At 42.0% G+C, this 22321-nt stretch overlaps 2 protein-coding genes across 13 annotated transcripts in view; both read left to right on the forward strand.

The window, feature by feature from the left end:
* hoxb3a (homeobox B3a) overlaps positions 1–22321 on the forward strand; it is a 133367-nt gene that overhangs the window by 84006 nt on the left and 27040 nt on the right. For 10 of the 12 annotated variants that reach the window (XM_033645675.2, XM_033645676.2, XM_033645677.2 and 7 more), the window contains 2 exons: positions 871–1577; positions 8357–12387. In XM_033645675.2, coding sequence (XP_033501566.1) covers positions 992–1577; positions 8357–9228 — 1458 coding nt within the window. In that variant the 5' untranslated portion in view covers positions 871–991 and the 3' untranslated portion in view covers positions 9229–12387. Of the gene's footprint in view, positions 1–870; positions 1578–8356; positions 12388–22321 lie in introns of those variants that run through there. The other 2 variants (XM_033645685.2, XM_033645684.2) reach the window with 1 other exon arrangement.
* Positions 13422–21445, forward strand: hoxb2a (homeobox B2a). Its single transcript, XM_033645687.2, has 2 exons — positions 13422–18361; positions 19889–21445. The coding sequence occupies exons 1-2, from the start codon at positions 17878–17880 to the stop codon at positions 20731–20733; spliced, it is 1329 nt and encodes a 442-aa protein (XP_033501578.1). The 5' UTR covers positions 13422–17877; the 3' UTR covers positions 20734–21445.

Genomic DNA, 22321 nt, shown 5'->3' on the forward strand with positions numbered 1-22321 from the left:
TGATGCAAGAGTAGTAGTAGGCCTAGTAGTTATTCAGCAGCAGTGATGGCTTCCGGAGATAGACTCCTATGAGTGAGGTAACAGCCGAGCAGACGGAATATAGTAAATCATATGTGGAAGGCAGAGGCTGACAGAAATAGGCTACCTACATCAGTCACAAAGGAACACACAGTATATACAGGCCACACTCACTGCCGCCATTACACAACAAAATGTCACGTTTAGCAGGAATAACACCAGACACAGTGGGGTAGTGCTTTATTACAAAATATAATTCTAAATAAAATTTGCATATCGCATAAGTAGGAAAAAACGAAAAATAGTAATGTTTGAAACAAGGAGATTTTGTTTCATTTTATTATAAAATCAAAGGTGCATTGTTAATATCAATGGACTGACTGCTGAAAAATGAAAATAATTACTGAATAAGCTAATAATAGGCTAATTAATTAGACTAATTCTATAACCATTACCACTATGAATAATATGAGTTGATGGCCTACTATGTTACAACTTAACCATAATATCATAAATAATAATAAGTTTCAATTACTATTATGTGAATAAAGGTAACATTTATATGGAAATGTAATAATAAGGTTATGCATATTTTCATGTGTGTGTGTGTGTGTGTGTGTGCGCGCGCGCGCACCTGTGTGTGTGTGTGTGCACAGAGTACACAGTTTGCCCTCCTCGTGCCTCCTCTATTAGAGCATCTGCAGGCTGTGCACTGGGCTCAGAAGGGAGGGGGAGGGTAAGGGGGGTGAGGAAAGAAAAGCAGTGGTTTCTATTCATGTCATGCTGCCTTTCATGGGAGGAAGATGGATTTATCTCTCTTATTTCTTCATTCTGCCTCTCCTAACCTTTTAGGTCAGATTGCAGGAGACCGTTGGAGAGACACCGTCACGTGACCCCCGGTACCAAATGGTCTTCCGGCAGTGGCTCTCAACAAGGACCGGAGCACAAGAAGACGCCGCCACTTCTCTCAGAAATGCAGAAGACAACATACTACGACAACTCCTCTGCGCTTTTCGGTGGCTACTCGTCCTACCAGGTGCAGGGGGCGGCAGCAGCGGCAGCAGCAGCCGCCAACGGCTTTGGGGGCTACGATGCACCGGTCCCAGTGTCCCACCACCAGCCGGCCTTCCAGTCTGCAACCCATCTGGATGTGGATTCGTACCAGCGCTCGGCCTGCTCTTTACAGTCACTGGGCAGTAACAGTGGCCACCAGCAGCAGCAGCTAGCCAAGACCAAGGAGCTGAATGGCAGCTGCATGCGGCCCAGTCTGCCGCCTGAGCACCACCCTGGCTCCCAGGTGTCCCCTCCACTGCCTCCCAATCCCAGCAATGGTAATTCTGGGGCTCAGCAGCCGGGGGGCAGTGCTGGGGCCTCCTCGGTCTCTAAATCAGGCCCCAATAAGTCGTCTAATTCTTCCTCCTCTACATCGTCCTCCACATCGTCCTCCTCCTCACTACCCCCCAACCCAAGTATGGCCAAGCAGATCTTTCCCTGGATGAAAGAGTGTCGACAGACGACCAAGCAGAAAAACTGTTCGCCCAGCAACAACTCTGGAAATGGTGTGTTAGGCTACACCTGTCTCTGTCTCTCTGTCTGTCTTTGCTTTGATCTCCCCCCTCATAGCACCACAAAAACAACATGGCTTGGCGGAGTACCCTGGTCTCTCTCTTTCTCTCCCTCATTTCCTTTCTTTAGTTCCTTCCGTTCTCCTTCAGTTTCTTTCCTCATTAGCATCTTTTTTCCTATTATCCTGCCTTCTCCTTCCCATCACCACATCCCTCTTTCCTCACCTCTCTTATCAACATCCTCTTTCAAGCAACAGATCCCCAGAGGATTTAAAAGGTTTCTCAGTCTATTATGGCAAAACAGGTTTCCACCGGCACTGGTTCAGACAGGCAACTAGTCAAACTGGTAATCTGTAGCTGGTGAAGTCAGTTTCTTCTGGTCCAAGGTAATTATAGGCATCTAATATTGCCTTTAAATAAAGTGGCTGGTTAGCTGGATTCACTGAAGCATTTATACATCTCCCTGAGAAAACATGTTAGCATGTAAAATTAATGGTAAAGCTTTAAGTTATCTAAGTGAGTCTTTTGAATGATTAATCCTATCGGTAGAATGACTTTCAAATCCCTAAATGTGGCAAGCAGTGACCAGTAAAATAAGTGAAAGGTCAGAGGCATAGCAATTTGACAGCTATTCCTGTAAAACAGAGAGGAGTGCTCAAGTAAATAAGTAAAGGGCAGGAAGTATATTTTTGATCACAGAGAAAAACATCTATACTTTTTTTAGGGAAAGAGGAGTTAGTTATTTATATGATGTGAACTAATGAAATATAGATGTTTGGATTCAACAAATCAAGATCTAAACACATTGTGTGCTTTCTTTTAAAGATTTAGATGAATACCACTATAGTCTGCGTGTTAAGTGCAGATCTTAAGTCAGGAGGCAATTAGCTTAGCATAAAGACTGGAAGCATGACAATATAGCTAGCCTATCATTATTTTACCTAAGTAAGTAATATACAGAGAAATACGTCTAAAGCTCACAAATACTAGCTAATTTAATCAGGCATTTCTAATGCACTGTTTGTACTTATATATACAATGTGACCTATGTAATCATAAGCCAGTAATTTGTATAGAAACTATGTAATCGTGAAGGGTACAATCACACAACCAATGCACTGATGGAGATAAAGAAGGAAGTAGTATTCGAAGCAAATGTCTGTTTAAGGACATAGTTTGGGGTGGTGGATGGGCCAAACGAACACAGGACTCTCTCCAAGGATACTGATGTTTGTGTCCCATGTGAAATCAGTTGAGTTTTAAGCTATTTTTAGGTATGTTGTCACCATGTTTTTTTCCTAAACCTAATCTACGTAACTTATATACGTAACTTTATGTTAAGTACATGACAGGATGACGCCCAATCATGTTTCTTTTCCTGAACCTACGTAATCTTACTTTCCTTAATGTAACCTTTGTAACTTTACGTTAAGTACATAGATTTGAATTTGGTTCGGGGGGGAACAAATTCATTAGACGTCGTACATACTGTTTTATGAGGATACTTTGAATCAATGTGTTGTATCTTTTTTGTTTAATTAGAACCCAATGTAAAAGCAATTTGTTGTGGTTTTCTATGAGTTACATGTAGGAAACAACTCTTGGAAAAGACCAGCAAAGTGCAATGTCTTCCTGAAGGCTTGTCATCACAATGAGGTTGCGAGGTTTGGTTCTGTCAGTCCTGTACAGAGATCTTTACTAAAACCTATGATCACAGAACGTAACTGGCAATGGGAGCTATACCTTGAGATGCTGCAATGGATACTGGGCGGATGGACTCAGTGTTGTTAATCAAGAAATTGTTTCAACACATAATTCTCCCTAAAATCACCTGAAATTAAGGGTGAAAGCACAAGGAGATGAATATAAACAGGATTGTTTCAGTGTCACCAGTGGTAGAACAAAGAGAGAGAGATTTGATATTAAGTCAGTATTTAGTCACATTTTCAGTAATAGAACCTAAAAGAAATTCAGCTCAATAAAGAAACAATCAATGGCAACTGAGCAGTCAGGGATTCATTACAGTAACAGCACAGTCAGTTATAGGACAGTCTGGTTAACCAGCTGGCACAAACCTGCAGCCAATAGCCTGTACACCTTTGTTTTATTCATTTACTTTCACCTCCTCCGTCTTTCCTTGCTCTCCACCCTCTTGTAATCACTTGCCTTCTGATTGCTCCCTTCTCGCCTCCTCTCTCTCCTCCTCCTCTCCTTTGGCACCTTCTTGGAAAGCTCCAGCAAGAAGGAAGATATTAACAGGATGAATTCAAATGTCATGTACGATAACAGATGAATAGATTTTCAGAGAGAGGGAGAATGACATGCAGACATTAGAAATGCAAGATATTAGTAAATGGGAAAAAAATACAACAGGATGATAAATTTGAATATCATCTGCATGTCTGATAACAGGCAAAGAAAACAGTCATTGAGGCAGACAGATACGTTATTAGAATTGGTAGTTATCGATGAGAAAAAATATGTTCTGCCATAATGAATATGAGTCTCATACACGCGTTCAAAAAGCTTTCAGTTGACTGGGCAGAGAGTTAAGAAGAGATTAGACTGTTTATTGATGAGAATTTGAAGCAATCATTTTGAGAATGTCACTGCTCTGTGCGACAGATGAGATGGTTACCTCTCTCAGCTTTCTGTGTCTGTTTATATAAATAAACACCCGAGTAAAGTGTTTATACTGTTGAGAGAGAGAAGGGGTTACGGAGAGATAGGATTTTGGGGCTCGCTTTGAACGCTACTGCATCAGCAGTTATTAGTGTGAATACATTGGAAGCATGCACATAGGAACATACCAACATATTCAGATGGAAGAGGGCCTGTTGTTTAGCACTACTGTATAGTGTGCAATGAGCACCAAGATGGAAACAACACTAGAGCTAGCAAAGTATCATCTGTTGGTGTTTAAGCTAGTCTGCTTTAGTGGCCATTTGTTTCAGCAGGAAAACCAACCCTCTTAAAGGAAAACTTCACCCACAGAATGACCATCTGTATATTAATTACACACTGTGTGTGATACCTTAAATTTCTGAAGAAAACTTTGTTTTCCCAAATACCTCCATGGTGAACGAAACTCTATCAAACATCTGTCTACAAACTGTCACATGACTTGTACCACATAATCCAAGTAGGATTTACCCAGTGATATGCTCAGTATTTCCCAAATATGTATTTTCACTTCACATGTATGTTTGAACTTTGCTCAGGCAGAGCTCTTATGCATGTGTGTGCTCAGGCACACTCAGGGCACACTAGCAGTTGGCAGAAGTTTTTCATATTCCAACGTTTTAGCATGAAATGCATGTGCCTGGGGAGCAGTGAGCATACAACTGGATAAATGGGATTTGGGATATACTGCACAAGTTGTGTGAGCATTTTTTTACACTGATGTTTTGATATAGTTTTGCCGTTGACCCTGTTTACTTCACTTCATGAAGGATGTTTACCTGTTTTTGGATTCTTCATTCACCATGGAGTCATGTGAGAAAAAACAAAGTTTCTTCATTTATTCAGCAGAACTTACTGAGTAACTGATTTAATGGTCATTTTGTGAGTGAAATATTCTTTTAAGTCGTTTTAACACATGGAACCCTCTGAATTTCAAGGTTCAAATGATGCAGTAACGTTTGACATTTATGCTTATGGTTCATTGTATATCATCTTCAATCATCAAGTCTTTTCACACCATGCATAAACACTCTGGAAAAAATAGAAAAACTAGGTTTTATTTTTATAGCTCTGGCTAATGGCTCTGTCATGATAATAGAACTGATTACACCAAAGTAACTGCCAGGAAGTTGAAACCCTGCAAGAAACCCTGGGGGTCAGACAAACAGACAGGTTGTAAACAAACTCCTGGTTAGTCCAATTTAACTGTACCAGAAAATAAAGGTTCACAATAAATTTAACCTCACTGAAACAGCCATCCAGGTTTAGGGACCAATTTCCCTCTTCAATTTTGACTCTCTGTGCTTGGGTCGTCACACAAGTGACTTGGTTTTACTTACAAATACTCACTCACTTGCCAGCTTATTAGGTGAAACTAGCTAAAACTAATACATCATAATTTTGTGGATGTTATAATGCTAAGTTAATGTTGCATCAGTTTCAGAGATGTGTTTTGGAGGATGTGGTTTGGTTCTGTTTAACTGTATTACGCTATACTGATCATAGCTAGACTTTTATTATTTAGCCTCATTGATATGAATGGATGGGGTATGATAATAGAAAGACCCCTTAGTATGCTGTAGCATGATTTAAAATGGGGCCTTCGTGGAGGACTGTTGCATTGCATTAGTTTCATTTGATTTGATTTCACTTTATAATCAAAAAATGTTTTAAATTTGTCTCATGTGTCAGGACATCAACTTTTTCACATAAATACTAAAATACAAAACAGCATTTAACCAAACAACAAAACCATACCACAGATGTTGAAAATAAACATCAGACATCACTAAAAGTGTTGCAATGCAACAAATTAATCATTCCTATTACATTCAGTGTTCCAGCCAGGTACACTGAGACTATATAGAAGCCATGCTCTGATTCAATAGGTTGACACACCGAGGAACGAAAGAGTTCCTTAACCTGTTCAAACAAGACTGTGAGACTCTAAATCTTCCCTGTGATGGAAAAAGCTAATATTCTTCAAATAAAATGTGAGAGGGATTCGACGTAATATTACCTGCCAGAGACAACATTCTTTTAGTAACGCAGCTTGAAAATTTGACTCAAACATTTGACCCACAATTGTTTGAGTGTGGTTTATCTAATAAACTGGCAACTCAGTCAGCGTATCCCCATACCATGATGCGTATGATACCTAATGAATGGTGTTGTCACGTTACGTGCCTTATGTACAGTTACATGGGTTGGTTAAGGCAAGCAACGTTACGTAGGTTAAGTTGTGGAAAAGAAACATGGTTGGGCTTTGTCACGTTACGTTAAGTTGCATACCTAACGTAAAATTGCCAGTAATGCTGCATATGTTACGTAGGTTAGGTTTTGGATAAGAAACATGTTGTCATGTTACGTACTTAACATAAAGTTACATACTTAGCATGATGTTACGTGGGTTAGGTTTAGGGGAAAAAGTACTTAGAAATGACTCAGAGTTTACTTGGTTTCACATGGGACACAAACCCATTTCCTGGGGGAAGTCCTGTGTTGTTTGACCCATCCAACACCCAAACCTGGCTCCTTATGTGAATCTTTGCTCTTTAGACTACTTCCTTCTTCACTGCCCATGGTGCATTAGTCACGTGATGGCAGCCTCCTGTATTACTTGGGTTACATGAGTACTGATGCATTTAGAGTGCATGAGAACAACCTCACCCAGAATAGACAATCTGGCTTAACTGTGAGCTTGTTTGCAAACTGTCTGATTATATGATGACTCATGTTTGTTTTCCTGTTGGAGCTATTTTGATGTTGATGTTGCTGTGTAACAAGATCATGGTTGACGATCACAGTGTTATCACAACCAATATGACTAAAAGCCAGCGCTAAGAACCTTCTTACTATGGTGGAAGCACTGCTGAAGAATGGCAGTGATTTGGAAAATAAGGAAGAAGACCTTTGTATTTTTCATACAGGCTGCCTAAATTCTGAATTTTGAAAATCATAATTTATTTTACTATTGTACTAGTAAGAGGGCGTGTGTGAAAAGGACTTTGTACCCACTTGTCATATGTTTATGTTTCTAAACTGTTAACTGATTTGATGTTTACTAGCTTTTACGGTTTGCAAATAAGTTATGTAAAGCATCCTCCAAACCTTTCTTCTAAACAATTCTAAGGCAGATCACTTGATTGCAGAACTGATGGAAAGGATGCAGGATAATCATCAAGTGCATGCTAGTTGATTGTGGTTAGTATGTTAGTCTATTTAACCCCTTTTGTGTCAAATAACCAACCATCATCTAGAGGTTTATTCACTTCAACACGTTGTCTAAAGTAGTGACAGCAGCTGGCGGATTTGATGTTTATGGCCTTAAGACAAATTGATTAGCTTCCTGCTGTAGTAACATACACATTTTGAAAACATAAGACACTAAGAGTGACTAACAATACATCATTCACCCAAGGCTCATGTAATTCACTCAACATAAAGAACAGTGGTAACAGTTGAAGTGTCTGCACAAGTCTCTGAATACCCTTCAGATTTGTTAGGAGTTAGTATAACTATCACATAAATGTGGTGAGAAGCTTGACTTTTCTTGGCATGCTGATTGAAGTGAGTGCAGGTCAGCCTCAGTTCCTGCTCGTAGTCCTTGTGCTGCTGCAGCTGCTGTTGCTGTGGGGGGTTTGTCTTTCCAGCCAAGATGCAATTTAGCTGCCCTCGGCCAGCACCGGGCCCTCCGTCTCTTAATAACTGCCACTGTTATGAAGTGTTGACAACTAATATCAAGGGATAATTCAACCAGCATGCTCGGACCCCCCTCTGCTTTATTAAGAACCTGAATGCTTTCAATTTCCTCCAGCAAGCAGCCTGAATGTGTTTTATTCTCTCTTCCTCACAGGCTCTCTCAATTTTTATGTCATCATCCTTTTACCTGTTTCTTACTATATCCTTCTTTTTTTCCATTTCCTCTTCCTTTTTTGTACGTTTCTTCCACTTTCACTCTTTTCATTTTCTAGGATTTGTCATGGCCCCCCCCTTTTTTTTTTACCTGTATCCTACCCACTTCATTTTCTCTATTTTTCTCACTTGCCCTCACTTGCCCACTGTGTAATTTTTTTCTCCTCTCTCCTCAGCATCAGGAGGAGCAGAGAGTGGCAGCAGTGGGGAGAAGAGTCCTACTGGTGGGTCTTCAGCGTCATCAAAGCGGGCTCGTACAGCGTACACCAGTGCCCAGCTGGTTGAGCTGGAGAAAGAGTTCCACTTCAACCGGTACCTGTGTCGGCCGCGGCGTGTGGAGATGGCCAACCTGCTCAACCTGTCCGAACGTCAGATCAAGATCTGGTTCCAGAACCGACGCATGAAGTACAAGAAGGACCAGAAGTCCAAGGGCCTGAGCTCCAGTTCTGGAGGGCCCTCCCCTACTGGCTCCCCACCCCTCACCATGCAGTCCTCCGCCAGCTTCCTTAACTCAATGCACCCTATGGGAGGGGGAGGCGGGGGTGGAGGGGCAGGCTACGATGTCCCATCTCCGCCATCCTTTGGCAAGCCCCACCAGGGAGTGTCTTACTCCATGTCCACTGCCTACTCCAATGTCTCCATGAAGGGCTGCCCCCCCCAACAGAAGTATGGTGCCCCAGACCCGGACTATGGCGACCCCCATCCTCACCATGGCCTGGTGCAGGCCAACAACGCTGGCTACGGGACTCCCACCAACATGCAGGCTAGTCCAGTCTATGTGGGGGGTGGCAGCTATGTGGAACCCATGCCTGGCTCGGGGCCCTCCATGTATGGGCTAAACCACCTCGGCCCCACGCCACCCCACCACCAAACCATGGACTACAACGGCGCGGGGCCTATGTCGGCAGCCAACCAGCACCATGTGGGCGGAGGGGGTCCTCAGGGTCCCTGTGACCCGCCCACACACCCGACGTACACCGAGCTGTCGGCGCACCACACCTCGACTCAGGGCAGAATCCAGGAAGCACCCAAGCTCACTCACCTGTAGCAGGTTTGGAACAAAATGACAACGTAGGAAATAGTGAAGACAACACAGAACACGTAACACGACGTGACTCACTAACAGACTAACTAACATGGGGACTCTACTGCTGCAACGGGGTGGCAGGAGACACAAAAGGGGACAGACGGGAGCCATCCGGTGATTTGTCCTGTGCTCCACAGCCACAATGGGGAGCGATCAGTGTTTGGTGTTGTCCAGCCCCACCCTGTTTCCACTGCCTTCTGATTAGGGCTAGAGCTTCCACTGTTGCCTTTGAAGTGCAGTTCATTTAGTTTAAAAAAGACAAAAGTTATGCCCATTATCAAGTAGCAATGATGCACACAAACCATTTGTGTTGCCAAAAAGTCAATAAGAGGCACATATCTACAGTGTAAAAGCACTGAAATTAATGGAAGTTACCAAAATATGTCCAAGAACTTTTTAAGCTGGGACCAAACGTACTCTCTGCTATGAACACTTGCATGAGGAAAATACATTTTAAAGCATTCGACAGTGCATTATCAGTTTTTAAATTTAACTTACATATTCAAAATTGCTTAAGGGTTTAGAGTATGTTATCAGTGATTTATTTTATATTTTAGTACTCTTGGTTTCACATTTATCATGAACCTTTTTAGAGCAATTTACACTCAGTGAAGCATATTGTAGGCGTGGGAGAAGAAGTGTACAGTCAATTGTCTCCCACGTTCCCCTGGGGACAATAAATGTCAGGAAGCTCGTCTCGTGGCACTGGTGCAGAGACATATCGGCAGCTGTATGGCATAACAGGATCTATGGTGAGCACCATTGTTTCATTAGGCAGATAATCTACTGCACAGTCAATCAGAAAACTGCAATACTGTACTCAAACAAAGCAGATGTCAGTTTTGTATTAAATATATTTCTCAAAAACAAAACAAAAAATCTGAAAGGACAGAAAAATCTTTCTGTATGATGCATGGGTGTCAGAATCAGGGGGACAGAGGGGACACACCCCCCTCAATATTTAGAACATTTGCATTTGCAAAAAAAACATAGACATAGCTGTTATTTTGACAAAATTCAGGAATTTCAACCATAAATTGATGCAGAGAAGGCACAAATTGGTGCATATAGAGTCACCAGAATGCAGGAATTTGCTAAATATTTTATGGTTGAGGACTCCCACACCCCCTGTATCATAGACCTATGTCTCCCCCGCCTAATGTTGAAATGTAACCTATGCCCTTAGTATAATGTGTTTAAGTTACTCAGCAAAAATAACTGCAAAACAGTTTTTGTGTGGGTGGAGCAAATTACAGCAGTAGCTCAGCTAGCATGTTGTTAGAGGTAGTATGTGGTTTAAAATTGTACTTTGATAATAAAATCTCCCCCCTAAGACACGCACATATACAAACAGCTCTCCCGCCTGGTAAATGAAATTGTTGAGATTTTAATGGGCAGTTAACGAGGTGGTTAGATTTATGACGCTGAGCTCTCTCCCCCTCTAGGCAACACATGTTGTTGTCAGCCGAGCTGAGCTATGTGGAGGGCTCTGCCTCTCCATCAGCCAGAGAGAGAGAACAGAAATATATGGCTGAAGCTGGCAGCACTCGTCTTCCTCCGTTCCCCTCATTCGACAAAGCACGTAAAAGCCACTGGATGGTCCTCCCTTCACTGTCCCTTTTTGCCTCCTGCTGTACCTGTCTCTGTCCGTCTAGACTGAATCACTACTAACCCACCGTCTCCTGTCTGTGGCAGCAGCACATGGCTTCTGAAGAAGGCAAAAATTTCCCACAATCCGCCACAGACCGCCCCCCCCACACGCACACATCCATCACTACACATGCACTCACCACCCCTCCCATCAATCTAACAGGGTTTAAGAAGCTATGAGCTCAAAGGCTAAACTAGCTCCCATAGACACACATCTGTGCTAAGCTATGCTAGTTAATCACAACTCCATACACACACACACACACAGCAATGCTAAGCTAGCTTCCTTCCGTTGACACACATTCACAGCCAGGTTCGGCCAGCTGTTGACATCTTTAAACAAACAGGAGAGGACATGGAAAAGAAATTTTTAATGTTCTTATTTTAGCACATCATCGACACAGGGTAAATAATAAGAGTGGAGAACACTATTTATTTATGTTTGGGTAAGTCATTGCCCTCTCTCTCTCTTTCTCTCTCTCTCTCTCTCTCTCTCTCTGTCTATCACTTTGGAAGGGTTCACTTACATTAGCGGACACCAATGCGTAAAAGTCCACATTTTATATTGTTTTGTTTTGTTCTCACATATCTTGACTTTTAACGTGGATACAGGGTATATATTTGAACAAAAATGCATGTCCCAGAAATGTGGGCTGATGTGTATCACATATTTTTAAAACAACTTGATTTATTTGTCTGAACTGTCAGTGAGGGGAGTTTGGGACAACATGCACATCAGACTGTTACAGCTGGGGTTCAAACCAGAACACAAGCTGTGTGTGGTTGACCGCACTTCACTCTCTGCTGTTCTGGAAATAAATCCTCTGATTGTTTTTTAAAAGTGCAGATTTACACAAATGCTTTTCACATCTGGGCATCATTGTTGCACTTAGAGTTTACATTTTGATGGTTAAAGGTAAAAAATAATAATAATAAAATCTTATTTTGAAGACGGAAGGCCCTCCAATCAAAGCGTCTTTCGCCAATGTGTGTTCAAGTGAACATTCATATATAAATATTTATTTGTTATAGCCAGTTTAAAAAGACTTTCTGTTTTGTATTATTATTATTTATCCTTCATGTATTTATATCGAGGAAAAAATACTGTACTTTTTTAGTATTTACCTGTTATGAAAGAAAAAAAAAAAACATTGTGTTTCTTCTTGTCCATTGTACTGAAGTTACATTTTTTAGTTGTTGTATTTTAGAAGAAAATAAGTAGTTTTTATGTTCCTATAATGACCCTTGTACATACATGTCTTGGCTTGTACAGGGAAAAGGGCAAGGATGGGGATTGGTGACCCGTCCGTGCATAGTCGGAAAATTTAGACAAACTATTAGCTGGAAAAAAGAACGAGTCTTTTTTGGAGAAAAACAACTTCTTTCTTTGTCCTTTGTAGCTCCTTTTCTTTCATTGTTGAGAGAGTTGTCTGTCGAGCAATTCTTTAATAAAATGTTATGTTATTCAGAGTTATTGTCAGTTTGTTCATGATTCTCAGGTGTTTGGGTGAATCGCTATTACAGACATTATCTTGAAAACCCAGACAGTCCCATCTAACACTTTGTTAGGCAGTGTTACTGTCAGGTGAAAACCCGCCAACACCAATTGTATTGACTGCCATGGCAACACACAAACAACCCTTTGCACTGCTGGGCTCCTCCTGTCTGCCAGCTGGGGCAAAAATCACTATCAAAATATGCAAATATTCGCACAGCAGGATGAGAACTCAACAAACTTTTTGCTGATTATTTAATTTAAGGATAACATATTCTTTCAAAAAATATATTTAACCTACTTAAAGGGTAGCTTCTGTAATTTTCAACCTGTACTCATTTTTGCATGTTTTTGCTTCGAAATGATTAATGGGAAATTTGTCCGGTATTGAGCGAGATTGCTATCAGTGTATGTCCACTGAAAGAGTTTGTTTTTGCCACTGACAGATTCAGATTGTTATACTAAGTGTTGAACAACATTTTCAAAAGGATCCCCACAGAGTTCGATCTTTTTGCTAAACAGTTAGATCCTTTTTGTTTAACCAAAAACATGAAATCACAAACTTACCAGACTGCATTTAAATTAACAGTGATTTTAACCTGTTTAGAGCCAGCATATTTTCACATCTGACTGGGTGAATTAAGGGTTCATTTCAACCAAACCAGAGCTGGTGATCATTGGAACAGTGGAGAGATGCCTTTTGTAAGATTTGTTTGGTTACTGTTGACTTTCAGATAAGTGTGTTTTATAATAATAAAATAATTGTTAATTTAAATGTAGTCTGGCAGGTTTTGCGATGGTGATTTGGGCTGTTTCTGGTTAAACAAAAAGGATTTTACTATTTAACAATCAGATCTACCTATGAAGGAACCTTTTCCATATTGTTATCAGACACTTATAGTAACAGTGTAAGTCTGTCAGTGGCAAAAAGAAGAACTATTTGTGAGCGTAAATTGACGGTGCACAAATGCCCCAAGTGGTTACATTGCAACTTGTTTTGCAGCTGCTGGCTGCAGTGGTCTAGCTCAATACTGGACCAATTTTAAAAACAAATAACTAAATAAAAAATTCCCATTAGTCATAGAGTTGAAACTGAAAGGTTAATATCTTTAATAAACGAGACAGCAACATTAGTTTACCTAAATCTTTTTAATGCACATATAACTGTTCAAATCTTGAACAAATCACTTTGCTTACAATTGTTAAGTGATGCGTACAACAAGTATTGGCCTGCATTAGTATCATTTATAATATGTTCTAGTGTAGGTGTGACTGCTTTCAAACAGCATATCTCTAGTTCAGGAATGACCTGACACTGATGCCAGTATTGAATATCGGGTCAATACCTCAGGCTAAAGCGTGGCATCACTGTCAGCAAACTTTCTCAATAATTACATCTGGAGCCTAGAGCGACATGTTACATGTCAGAGGGAAAATATCTTTGGCCTTTAAGAAAACTTCAAATGCACTTCCAGTCTCCATTATGACTTACAAAGTGTCTGTTGGTGCAGACAAATGTTCCACTGGTAGCTTCTGCTACTGTTTTGCTGGTGGCTGGTATGCATGTATTATATTGATTACCAGCACCAATGATGCACCATACTGGGCTGCACCCCAGTAAAGGTCTAAGGTCGGGTCCAAGAGTTATTCCTGAACTAAAAAACTTCTACTGCTTGTTTTTTCTTTTCTTTTTTAAGGGTATTCACAATGACTGTAGCTCTGTTGTTTTTGTCTGAAAACTCCAAACTATTAGTCAAAATCTTTGTTCAGTAACAGCAAAAGCTCAAACTCACTCAGAACTTGCCTTAATATTTAATGTCTTGTAGAGTATGGCACCTGACAGATTATATGTAACTCACTAATGCTGGAGAAAACAGTTGAGACTCTACAAAAATAAAATACGCTTTTGCAAAAATGAATGCAGGTTATGATTTGAAATGATAAAAAACAGACCTGTGCTACTGAAGTGTCCTTGAGCAACACACTGAAACCCTATCTGACCCCTAAATCTGGACATTTCACACGGGAACAATCTGTCCCTCTGCGTAAACACTGCTCACTTTATTCCAAGGATCCCAGTTAAATTCAGTGGTGTTGTGGAGCCACTTCTGTACAACTTAAGTGGTTTAACTTGAGAGAGACCTTGAAGTGTGGTTGAAAGCTCTCGAAAAATCTAGTGAGTGGAGCCTCAATTAAGATTTTTTCTTTAGTCTATATAGCAGACAGTCCAGCAGATGGTTGGAGTTAAATATAAATATGGGCAATTTCTTTTACAGATGTCTTGTATTGCTTAGTCGTACCATGCAGAAACTCATGGGCATCAGACATTTTACTATTCAGCTAATCTCCTGGTAAACTATTTAAGAATATATCACCATTTGAATTATCAGCTTATTTTTATAACTATTTTTAAAGCTTATTTTACTCTTACTTAGAAAGTTATTTTTCATTCTTTGGGAGCAAAATAATAAGACCTTTTTCAACAGTAGGAAACACAATAAGTCAGCTGTGACCCAAATTTTACTGGACCAGAGTAGAAACTGGGTACCAAAAGCAGAGGGCTTTCAAACAGCGATCAAAGCTCAGACATTTCAACTTAAAATTTTCTCCTTTTCAGCTTTTCTTTTTCTGTTGTTTTCTCTCTCTTTCCACACACACTGATGATCTTCTCGCCAGCTTTGTGTCCTATGTTGATGTTTATGACTAAAAAAAGCCCCGAGGCCCAGTCACATGGTCTCTAACGCCCCAACCCCACCTCCACCTTCTCTCTCTCTCTCTCTCTCTCCTCAGCACGCGCTTGTGCTGAGAGGCCTGAGAGCAGCATAAAACTTGAGACATAAATCAGGCTCCCATAAATAATGGCCGTACTTCCCTTTACATCTCCGTTGGACTAACAGACAATAAAAACACCAATAAGCAGAGATTGGATCTAATTTATTGCCTCATAAAAACAGACGGAGAGCTCGGCTCGGCCTCAGCAACGCACTCACAGCTGAAAACACCACAGCTATTACTGTAGAACACGCTCACAGCAGGTACACGGGCTGATCTGGAGTCAGAAATTACAAGTGCAATTTAATAAGGTTACGATTTTTAGGTGTGCTAAGCAGGAAATGTGTCCAAAAGGTACCAGTCAGATGTGAACACGTCTTGGTTTATCATGCAGTTATATTAATAACAATACTAATGAATGTACTAATAGAACAATTCTGGTCATTTTTACATTTTTACTCTAAAAAGAAAGAGGAACCATAATTCATGAAAGGTTGATTCTAATGCTTTTTTACTGTCTTACCGGAAAGAGGTCTTGGACCAATTAAAATATTAAATACCAGTAATTAGTATTTATTAAAATGAAATACAAATGAAACGCAGTCAAAGTACAATCAATTGATTTACCCTCAGTTAACCCCAAAAACAAACAAACAAAAAAACCTGATAGCAAAATAGAATAAGTCAGTCGACCAATCCACACGTCCCATGTTATGACGAACATAAAACAGAAAAAAAAACTCTCCAACAAAACTTCCAAAACTGCTCCGAAATGTACCAAAAAACAAGAATTAAAAAAAAATCCTGACATAATTAAAGCGAGATGGAGAAAATAGGTGTGCTGCTGCAGCTCAGTCAGCAGATTGTATCTTCTGTGTTTGGGCTTGTGTCTTGGTGTGTGTGTCCGTGCAGCCTCGGCCTACTCACTGCCTGCGCTTTCTGCTACGTTCAATGGCCCTCACTCCCACACACATTTCTGCTTTTTTATCTGCCTCTTTTTTTCAGAGTCAGGGAGCGAAGCCAAATGGCATGGGAAAGAGAGAGAGAAGGGGGTGCGAGCTAAATAGCTTATATCCATTTATCCCTTGTATCTGAGTCGTTTTATTATATATGTTTTCCTCAACAGATTAAATATTACTGCGTGACGTTTACACATGGGCGTATTTTCTGTGCGTAAAACCGGTGCAAAAACAATAAAACACGGCGAATAGTGGATCTAACTGAAGAGAGACAGAGAGAGTACGACTCGAGGGTTTCTTGGTATTTAGGGGCAGAGAGGGGCTGCTGTCAGGCTCTTTGCACGGAGAGAAAGATTGATCACCGCACTTTTTTCCCACTCGGGGCTCCTCGTGCCCTCCCCAAAATATCCTCTGCTAAACTCTGGAGTTCCTGATCTTTATAAAAATCTGCATGTGCGTCCTGTTGAGTCTGCAGGCCACTCAGCACACTCTCACTTACAATTATCGTTTATATTATTGCTGCTGTATTATTATTTTTCCTATTAGGAGGAACAGGAGGCCTGCGCTTTGCCTCCTTTTCGGAGCGACCTCGCTGTGAACTCTCCCTCTCTCTCTCTCTTTCTCTGCGTAAACACACCGACCATTTTTAACACACATACATCACACTGAGAGGGTGAGAGAGGTAGCAAGCAAGAAGACATTTGGAGCCTGTGTGCAGAGGCTATTTTAGTGAGATTATATTTAGATAATGTTTAGGTTCCTCTCTGTCTATCTTACAAATACACATGGACAAATGCTCTAACAACTAGTGTACTAATAAACAAACATAAACCCAAATACATGAAACAAAAAGTTGTTCACTTACACACCAACAGGCTCCCTCTCTCTTCCCAGTAAAATATAGATTTCTGCCTCTCTGCTTTGTAAGAAGCCAATCTGCTTCATCTTCACTACCTGAGTACAAATGTTCATCATCTTCTCCTGAGCTGCTGCGCCATTTAAACCCCTCTCCAAGTTTTCTGTGTCTAAACTGGGGATTTTTTTAGCCTCTGTCACACTTTATAAGATTAATGAGCTGAGTGCTGTAAACAGTAGAAGGAGCCATATTGTAAACGGTGCTGGCCAGCTCCGTTCACCTAATGTTAACCGTCATTACATCACCCAGAGGACCGAAAAAATGTCCGAGGGATGCTCTATTGTTTGTGCGTAACACCGGGCCGGGATGCGCCTGCCCGCCGCCCACACAGCGCACATGGCGACCGTCGTTTTTTCTCCCCACACTTTCCCCCCCGTTAAGACAAAACAATAGCAGCTACCCTGTCATATAGCCCCTCTTTGCCACAGCATTTGGTGGAAAAATAATAATGCTGCTTCCCACAGCCATCGCCGCCGCCAGGCCCGGGCCGTTGATTGGATGATTTGGGTCACATGACCAGGAATTGGCTGCAATTTCGCCCCACAGTTCTTCAGTTTAGCCTACCCAGGTCCCCATACGCTAGTAATATCACCAATATACACAATTATTATATAGCCACCGCATTTACGCCATTGCGGTCGGGAGCCTATATGCTCGTGCGTTTTTTCATTTCGTTTTATTTTTTTAAGAAGCCATATTGTGTCGCGTGCGTGTGCGAGCGTGCGTGTGTGTATGTGTGTTTTTTTATTTTTTTTATTTTGGGGAAGGGATTGTTCGGGGGTCTCGCCGTTTGAGGTTGAAGCCGGTTTGAGGGAGCTATGAATTTTGAATTTGAGAGGGAGATCGGTTTTATAAACAGCCAGCCGTCCCTAGCAGAGTGCCTGACGTCCTTCCCCGCCGTCCTGGAGTCATTTCAAACTTCATCAATCAAGGAGTCGACAGTAATTCCGCCTCCCTTCGAGCACACCATCCCCAGCCTCAGCCCCTGCACAGCCAGCCAGCCGAGACCGGCTGCTGGGAGCCAGCAGAACCGGAGAACCTCCGTCACTAATGGCCTCCAGACGCACCACCGAGGCGCCCAGCAGCCCTGCCCGTCCGGCCAGGCCCCTGCCCCGGCCACGGCCACCCCGGCCGGTCCGCTGGCCCACGAGTTCCCCTGGATGAAGGAGAAGAAGTCATCGAAGAAGTGCACTAAGCCTGGGAGCAGCTCCAGTGGTGGCGGATCCATCCTGCCCCCTGCCTCGTCCTCCCCGTCGCCGACCGCCTCCGGGTACGCTTCGGCGGGCATCGAGTCACCCACAGGTCGGTATGCTGGGAAGCGGGAGCCAGTATGCGTGTGTGTGTGTGGTGGGAGGGTGAGGGATGTGCAGCCTGAGCTTTAATTTTCTGTCTGCATCTTCATTTCACTTCCACTTCAGAAATTACCTATCATTTATTACACAGAGCATGGATTTGGTTAGATGACATTGTCTTTTTCTTCCTCAGTGAGTGTGTACGTGTGTGTGTGCGCGCGCGTGTGTTTGTGTGTATTGTGCAGTGCTATGATGCTGTGTCAACAGGGAAGCCATATCTGGACCACTGCATTATGCTGCAGTGCTTTGCACTCTCTCATCATGCATTTAAATATGCACCTATTAACATATTACGCACATTTTAAGTCATTTATAGGATCACTGTGTAGAATTAAGTGCAAACCTCCCCTCAGTACCTGTTAGTTCTGTAGCATCTATTGCCCAAATTTCCAAAATGCATTCTGTCCATATATAATTATTTATCGTGCGTAAAGACGCACAGAGGGCTTATTTTTATTTTATCTGCATCCTGCAGATGATTGCTGCTGCTGCTGCTTGTATCATTCTGTTCATTGGGTGGTGTGATTTGGAATCAGCAGCAGCAGCATCACCCTGGCATTATATATTCATAACACAACTGAGATGGTAGCCATATTGGATGGAGGTAGGATATACGTATAATGGCGAGGCAAAGCACCCGGACAAAATATGTTTGGGTGGGGGTTGGGGGGAGGGGTATAAGCTACATCCACACAGGATACAGACTGCACACAATCAGATTTTCTTGGTTTAGGACATTTCTGTCTTGTATACTGGCCTCCATAACAATCAATGCATTTTTTTTTAAGTTTTTCTTTCCTCGCTTCTCCAAACACACAAAATCCCACCCCATTCATTTTAATGGTATTTCTTGTTTCCTCGTGTTCCAATTTCCTGCTTTTTCTGATCTCATTCATAAAGCCATTCATGGTGTTAGTTATGTTCCTGACAGATGCCGCCACATTGGTTTCACATCGACATTCCCACATATCCCTGCACATTTCCTCCCTATCCCATGATTTATTTATTTTTCTCTCTTTGCATTTCTCTGATCACACGCCGCAGCCTCTCACAGCAGGCTGCACTGGAAGAGAGAAACACTTTTTGACATTGTGATCATCTGTCTTTATCTGCCTTTTCTTTGCTTTATTATTATTATTTTTACCAGCAGCAAATTGGTCCGCTCTTACAGTTATGGCTTTGGCTGCTACTGTAATTGGAAGGAGTATTTTTTACGACACTTTTTGTGTTTTATTACTGTTTTATTACAAACAGAAGAGCCGAGGGGAATTCTGCTCGATGCTGAAGCAGCTTATGTCTTGGCTGGAAATCTTGAACGCAATAAAATTGTAGAGGTTTTACAGGGCTCTTATGAAATAGATTACAATTCCAAGTTTAAACGAAATATAAAATTAAAATAAAAAATGAGAATAGCTTGTGCACAATAAATCAACCACATCATTTTTCTCCCCTTTTATTTGTCTTTGTGTCCCTGCAGACCCGAGCCAGGCGAGTCTTGATAGTGGAGGAGCCGGGTCCCGCCGGCTGCGCACCGCCTACACGAACACACAGCTGCTGGAGCTGGAGAAGGAGTTCCACTTCAACAAGTACCTCTGCCGGCCCAGGAGGGTGGAGATCGCCGCCCTTTTGGATCTGACCGAGCGGCAGGTTAAAGTTTGGTTCCAGAACCGGCGCATGAAACACAAGCGACAGACTACGCACCACCGGGACGGCGGTGGCGGAGGAGGCCACGAATCCGGCGACCCGGGCGGGTTTGAGCCGCTCGAAGGCGCCGATGCCTCATCCCCGTACTCAAGCCAGCCGTTGGAAGCGTCTGGCACAGGGGAGGCTACATCGGACGGCGAGGCGGGGAGCTGCAATCCATCTTCGGCCAACGCCTACGCTAATGACAGTGGGGATAATGCACAACCCACGCCGGAGAAGGGAGGCCGATTGAGCCGTCCCGAACGCCCACCGCTACCAGAGGCATCTGGCTCCTCTGACTCTGCTGCGGCGCACCACTCCCCGCCGGCGTTCCCCGCGACGACCTCCGCTGATAACACGGGCCTGATGCAGCTCAACGAGGCCGGGCCCACAGCAGCAGCGGCGGCCGATCCGTCATTCTCAGAGCAGCAAGACTCCTCCATCACCTCAGCCTCCTCCTCTGCTCCTCCTGCCGCCTCCTCATCGGCGCTCCCCGATTTGACCTTCTTTGCCGGGGACGCCTGCCTGTCACCCAGCCTGCAGAGTTCCCTGGACAGTCCGGTGGATTTCTCCGAGGAGGACTTCGACCTGTTCACAAGCACACTGTGCACCATAGACCTGCAGCACCTCAACTTCTGAGGCCGGCTGCAGATGTGAAAGAAAAAGACGAATAAAGAAGGAGTGGACGGACAGGCCTGTGTGGATGAACAATCGAGCGGAGGAGACTCGGCGAGGACTCTGTTGTTTCAAAAGCATAAAAGCTTCTCGGCAACATTCCTGAAACAATTCTGAAAATTATGTTCGTTTATAAATATATTTTTCCTCTTCTTGCTGGTTTTATTTTGCGGCTATAATGTAGTTTAAGAGAGATGCGTCTAATTTCATTTTATTTTTATTTTTATTTCAAACATCGAAGGGAAATAGTTTTTGCTTTTTCCACGATCGAAACGTTGTGGATTTTTTCTCTCCCCTTGTTCAGGTATTTATTGCCTTTCTTGTTTTTCGGCCGTTTTCGTTAAAATGATTAACCCTTTTCAGTATGTGTGGATTTATTTCCTCTAGTGCATTCTGGTGCAGCTTCATGGATCCTTAATAACTTCTCAGGAACTGTTCACGGAGTCTAGGCGCAGATAGCTGGACTGCTTTTAGAAAATCTCAACTGAAGAATGAATTCATTTTCTCTCTCTGAGCGAGACAAGACGAGAGAGAGAGAGAGAAGCCCTGCTGATGACCCGAGTTTTAGACCCTAGTTTATTTATTGAGATTCTTTAATAGTGAAAATCCAAATTATTTATTGTACATATATTTTCATAGTGGAATAATAATAATAATAAAAACACACAAACATTTACGATGTGGCCTATGTCGTTTTATTTTAGGCTATATGAATGCAAGGGGACCTGAATATCCACATAGTAATTATGCTGAGACATGGAATGCAGTAAATATAACTAATACATTTACCTCTAATAATACAGTGGAATATTAAAATATTAAAAAAAAAAAAAAAAAACAAACGAAAGGAGCATTCAATTGCATTTTAGTAGTAGAACTATTAAATCTGGTTGCTGTTACTTGTACTAATAAACAATATTTTTGTATTTTTATACTATATATAATTTCCATAATACACATTGCAATTAACCATAAGCACATACTTTTCTGTTTTGTTATTTTTGCCCCTAATTATTAAGTTAGCCCACAATTTGTCCTCATAATTAAATATGTGTTATTTTATTGTATTCTAATCTTGTAATATATATATTTTAATTGTGGCTCATAATTTGAACTGCTCGCAGATTTCAAGTTTAAATGCATGGCTCTGTCTAGTTCTGCCACGGTATAAAACAAACATATTGTATAGCCTGATATAGCCTGGTATGGCTCAGAATGGTTCAACATGTGTTTACACAGAGATAACCCTGCAGACTGAGATCTTTTCCAGAGCAGATAAAAAGAGGAGAAACAGTCTGAGGCCACAGTAGGGTCATTGTTTTCCCCCATCACACATTAGCTTAGCATGTGTAGCCCTCTCCCTCTGGGCAGGAGCTAAGAGCATGGGTCTCCACCAGCAGTAGCGTTCACCATGTGGGGATAGCAGAGTAACAATGTAGCCTTGTAGCCTACTGACTGTATGTGACCCAGAGCTAACAGTGTAGCACATCACTCTCTATGTATGTAGTTTATTAGTATGGAGGCCAATAGTAGCCCAGCATTGCAAATTCTC

The sequence above is a fragment of the Epinephelus lanceolatus genome, chromosome 18, assembly GCF_041903045.1.
Source record: "Epinephelus lanceolatus isolate andai-2023 chromosome 18, ASM4190304v1, whole genome shotgun sequence".
NCBI classification, from domain to species: domain Eukaryota; kingdom Metazoa; phylum Chordata; class Actinopteri; order Perciformes; family Serranidae; genus Epinephelus; species Epinephelus lanceolatus.

Excerpts from the sequence above, each read along its gene's own strand:
- hoxb2a (XM_033645687.2), top strand. The coding sequence starts at position 17,878 with ATGAATTTTGAATTTGAGAGGGAGATCGGTTTTATAAACAGCCAGCCG. Across the intron at positions 18,362-19,888 it reads GGGCATCGAGTCACCCACAG|ACCCGAGCCAGGCGAGTCTT; the intron begins GTCGGTATGCTG and ends GTGTCCCTGCAG.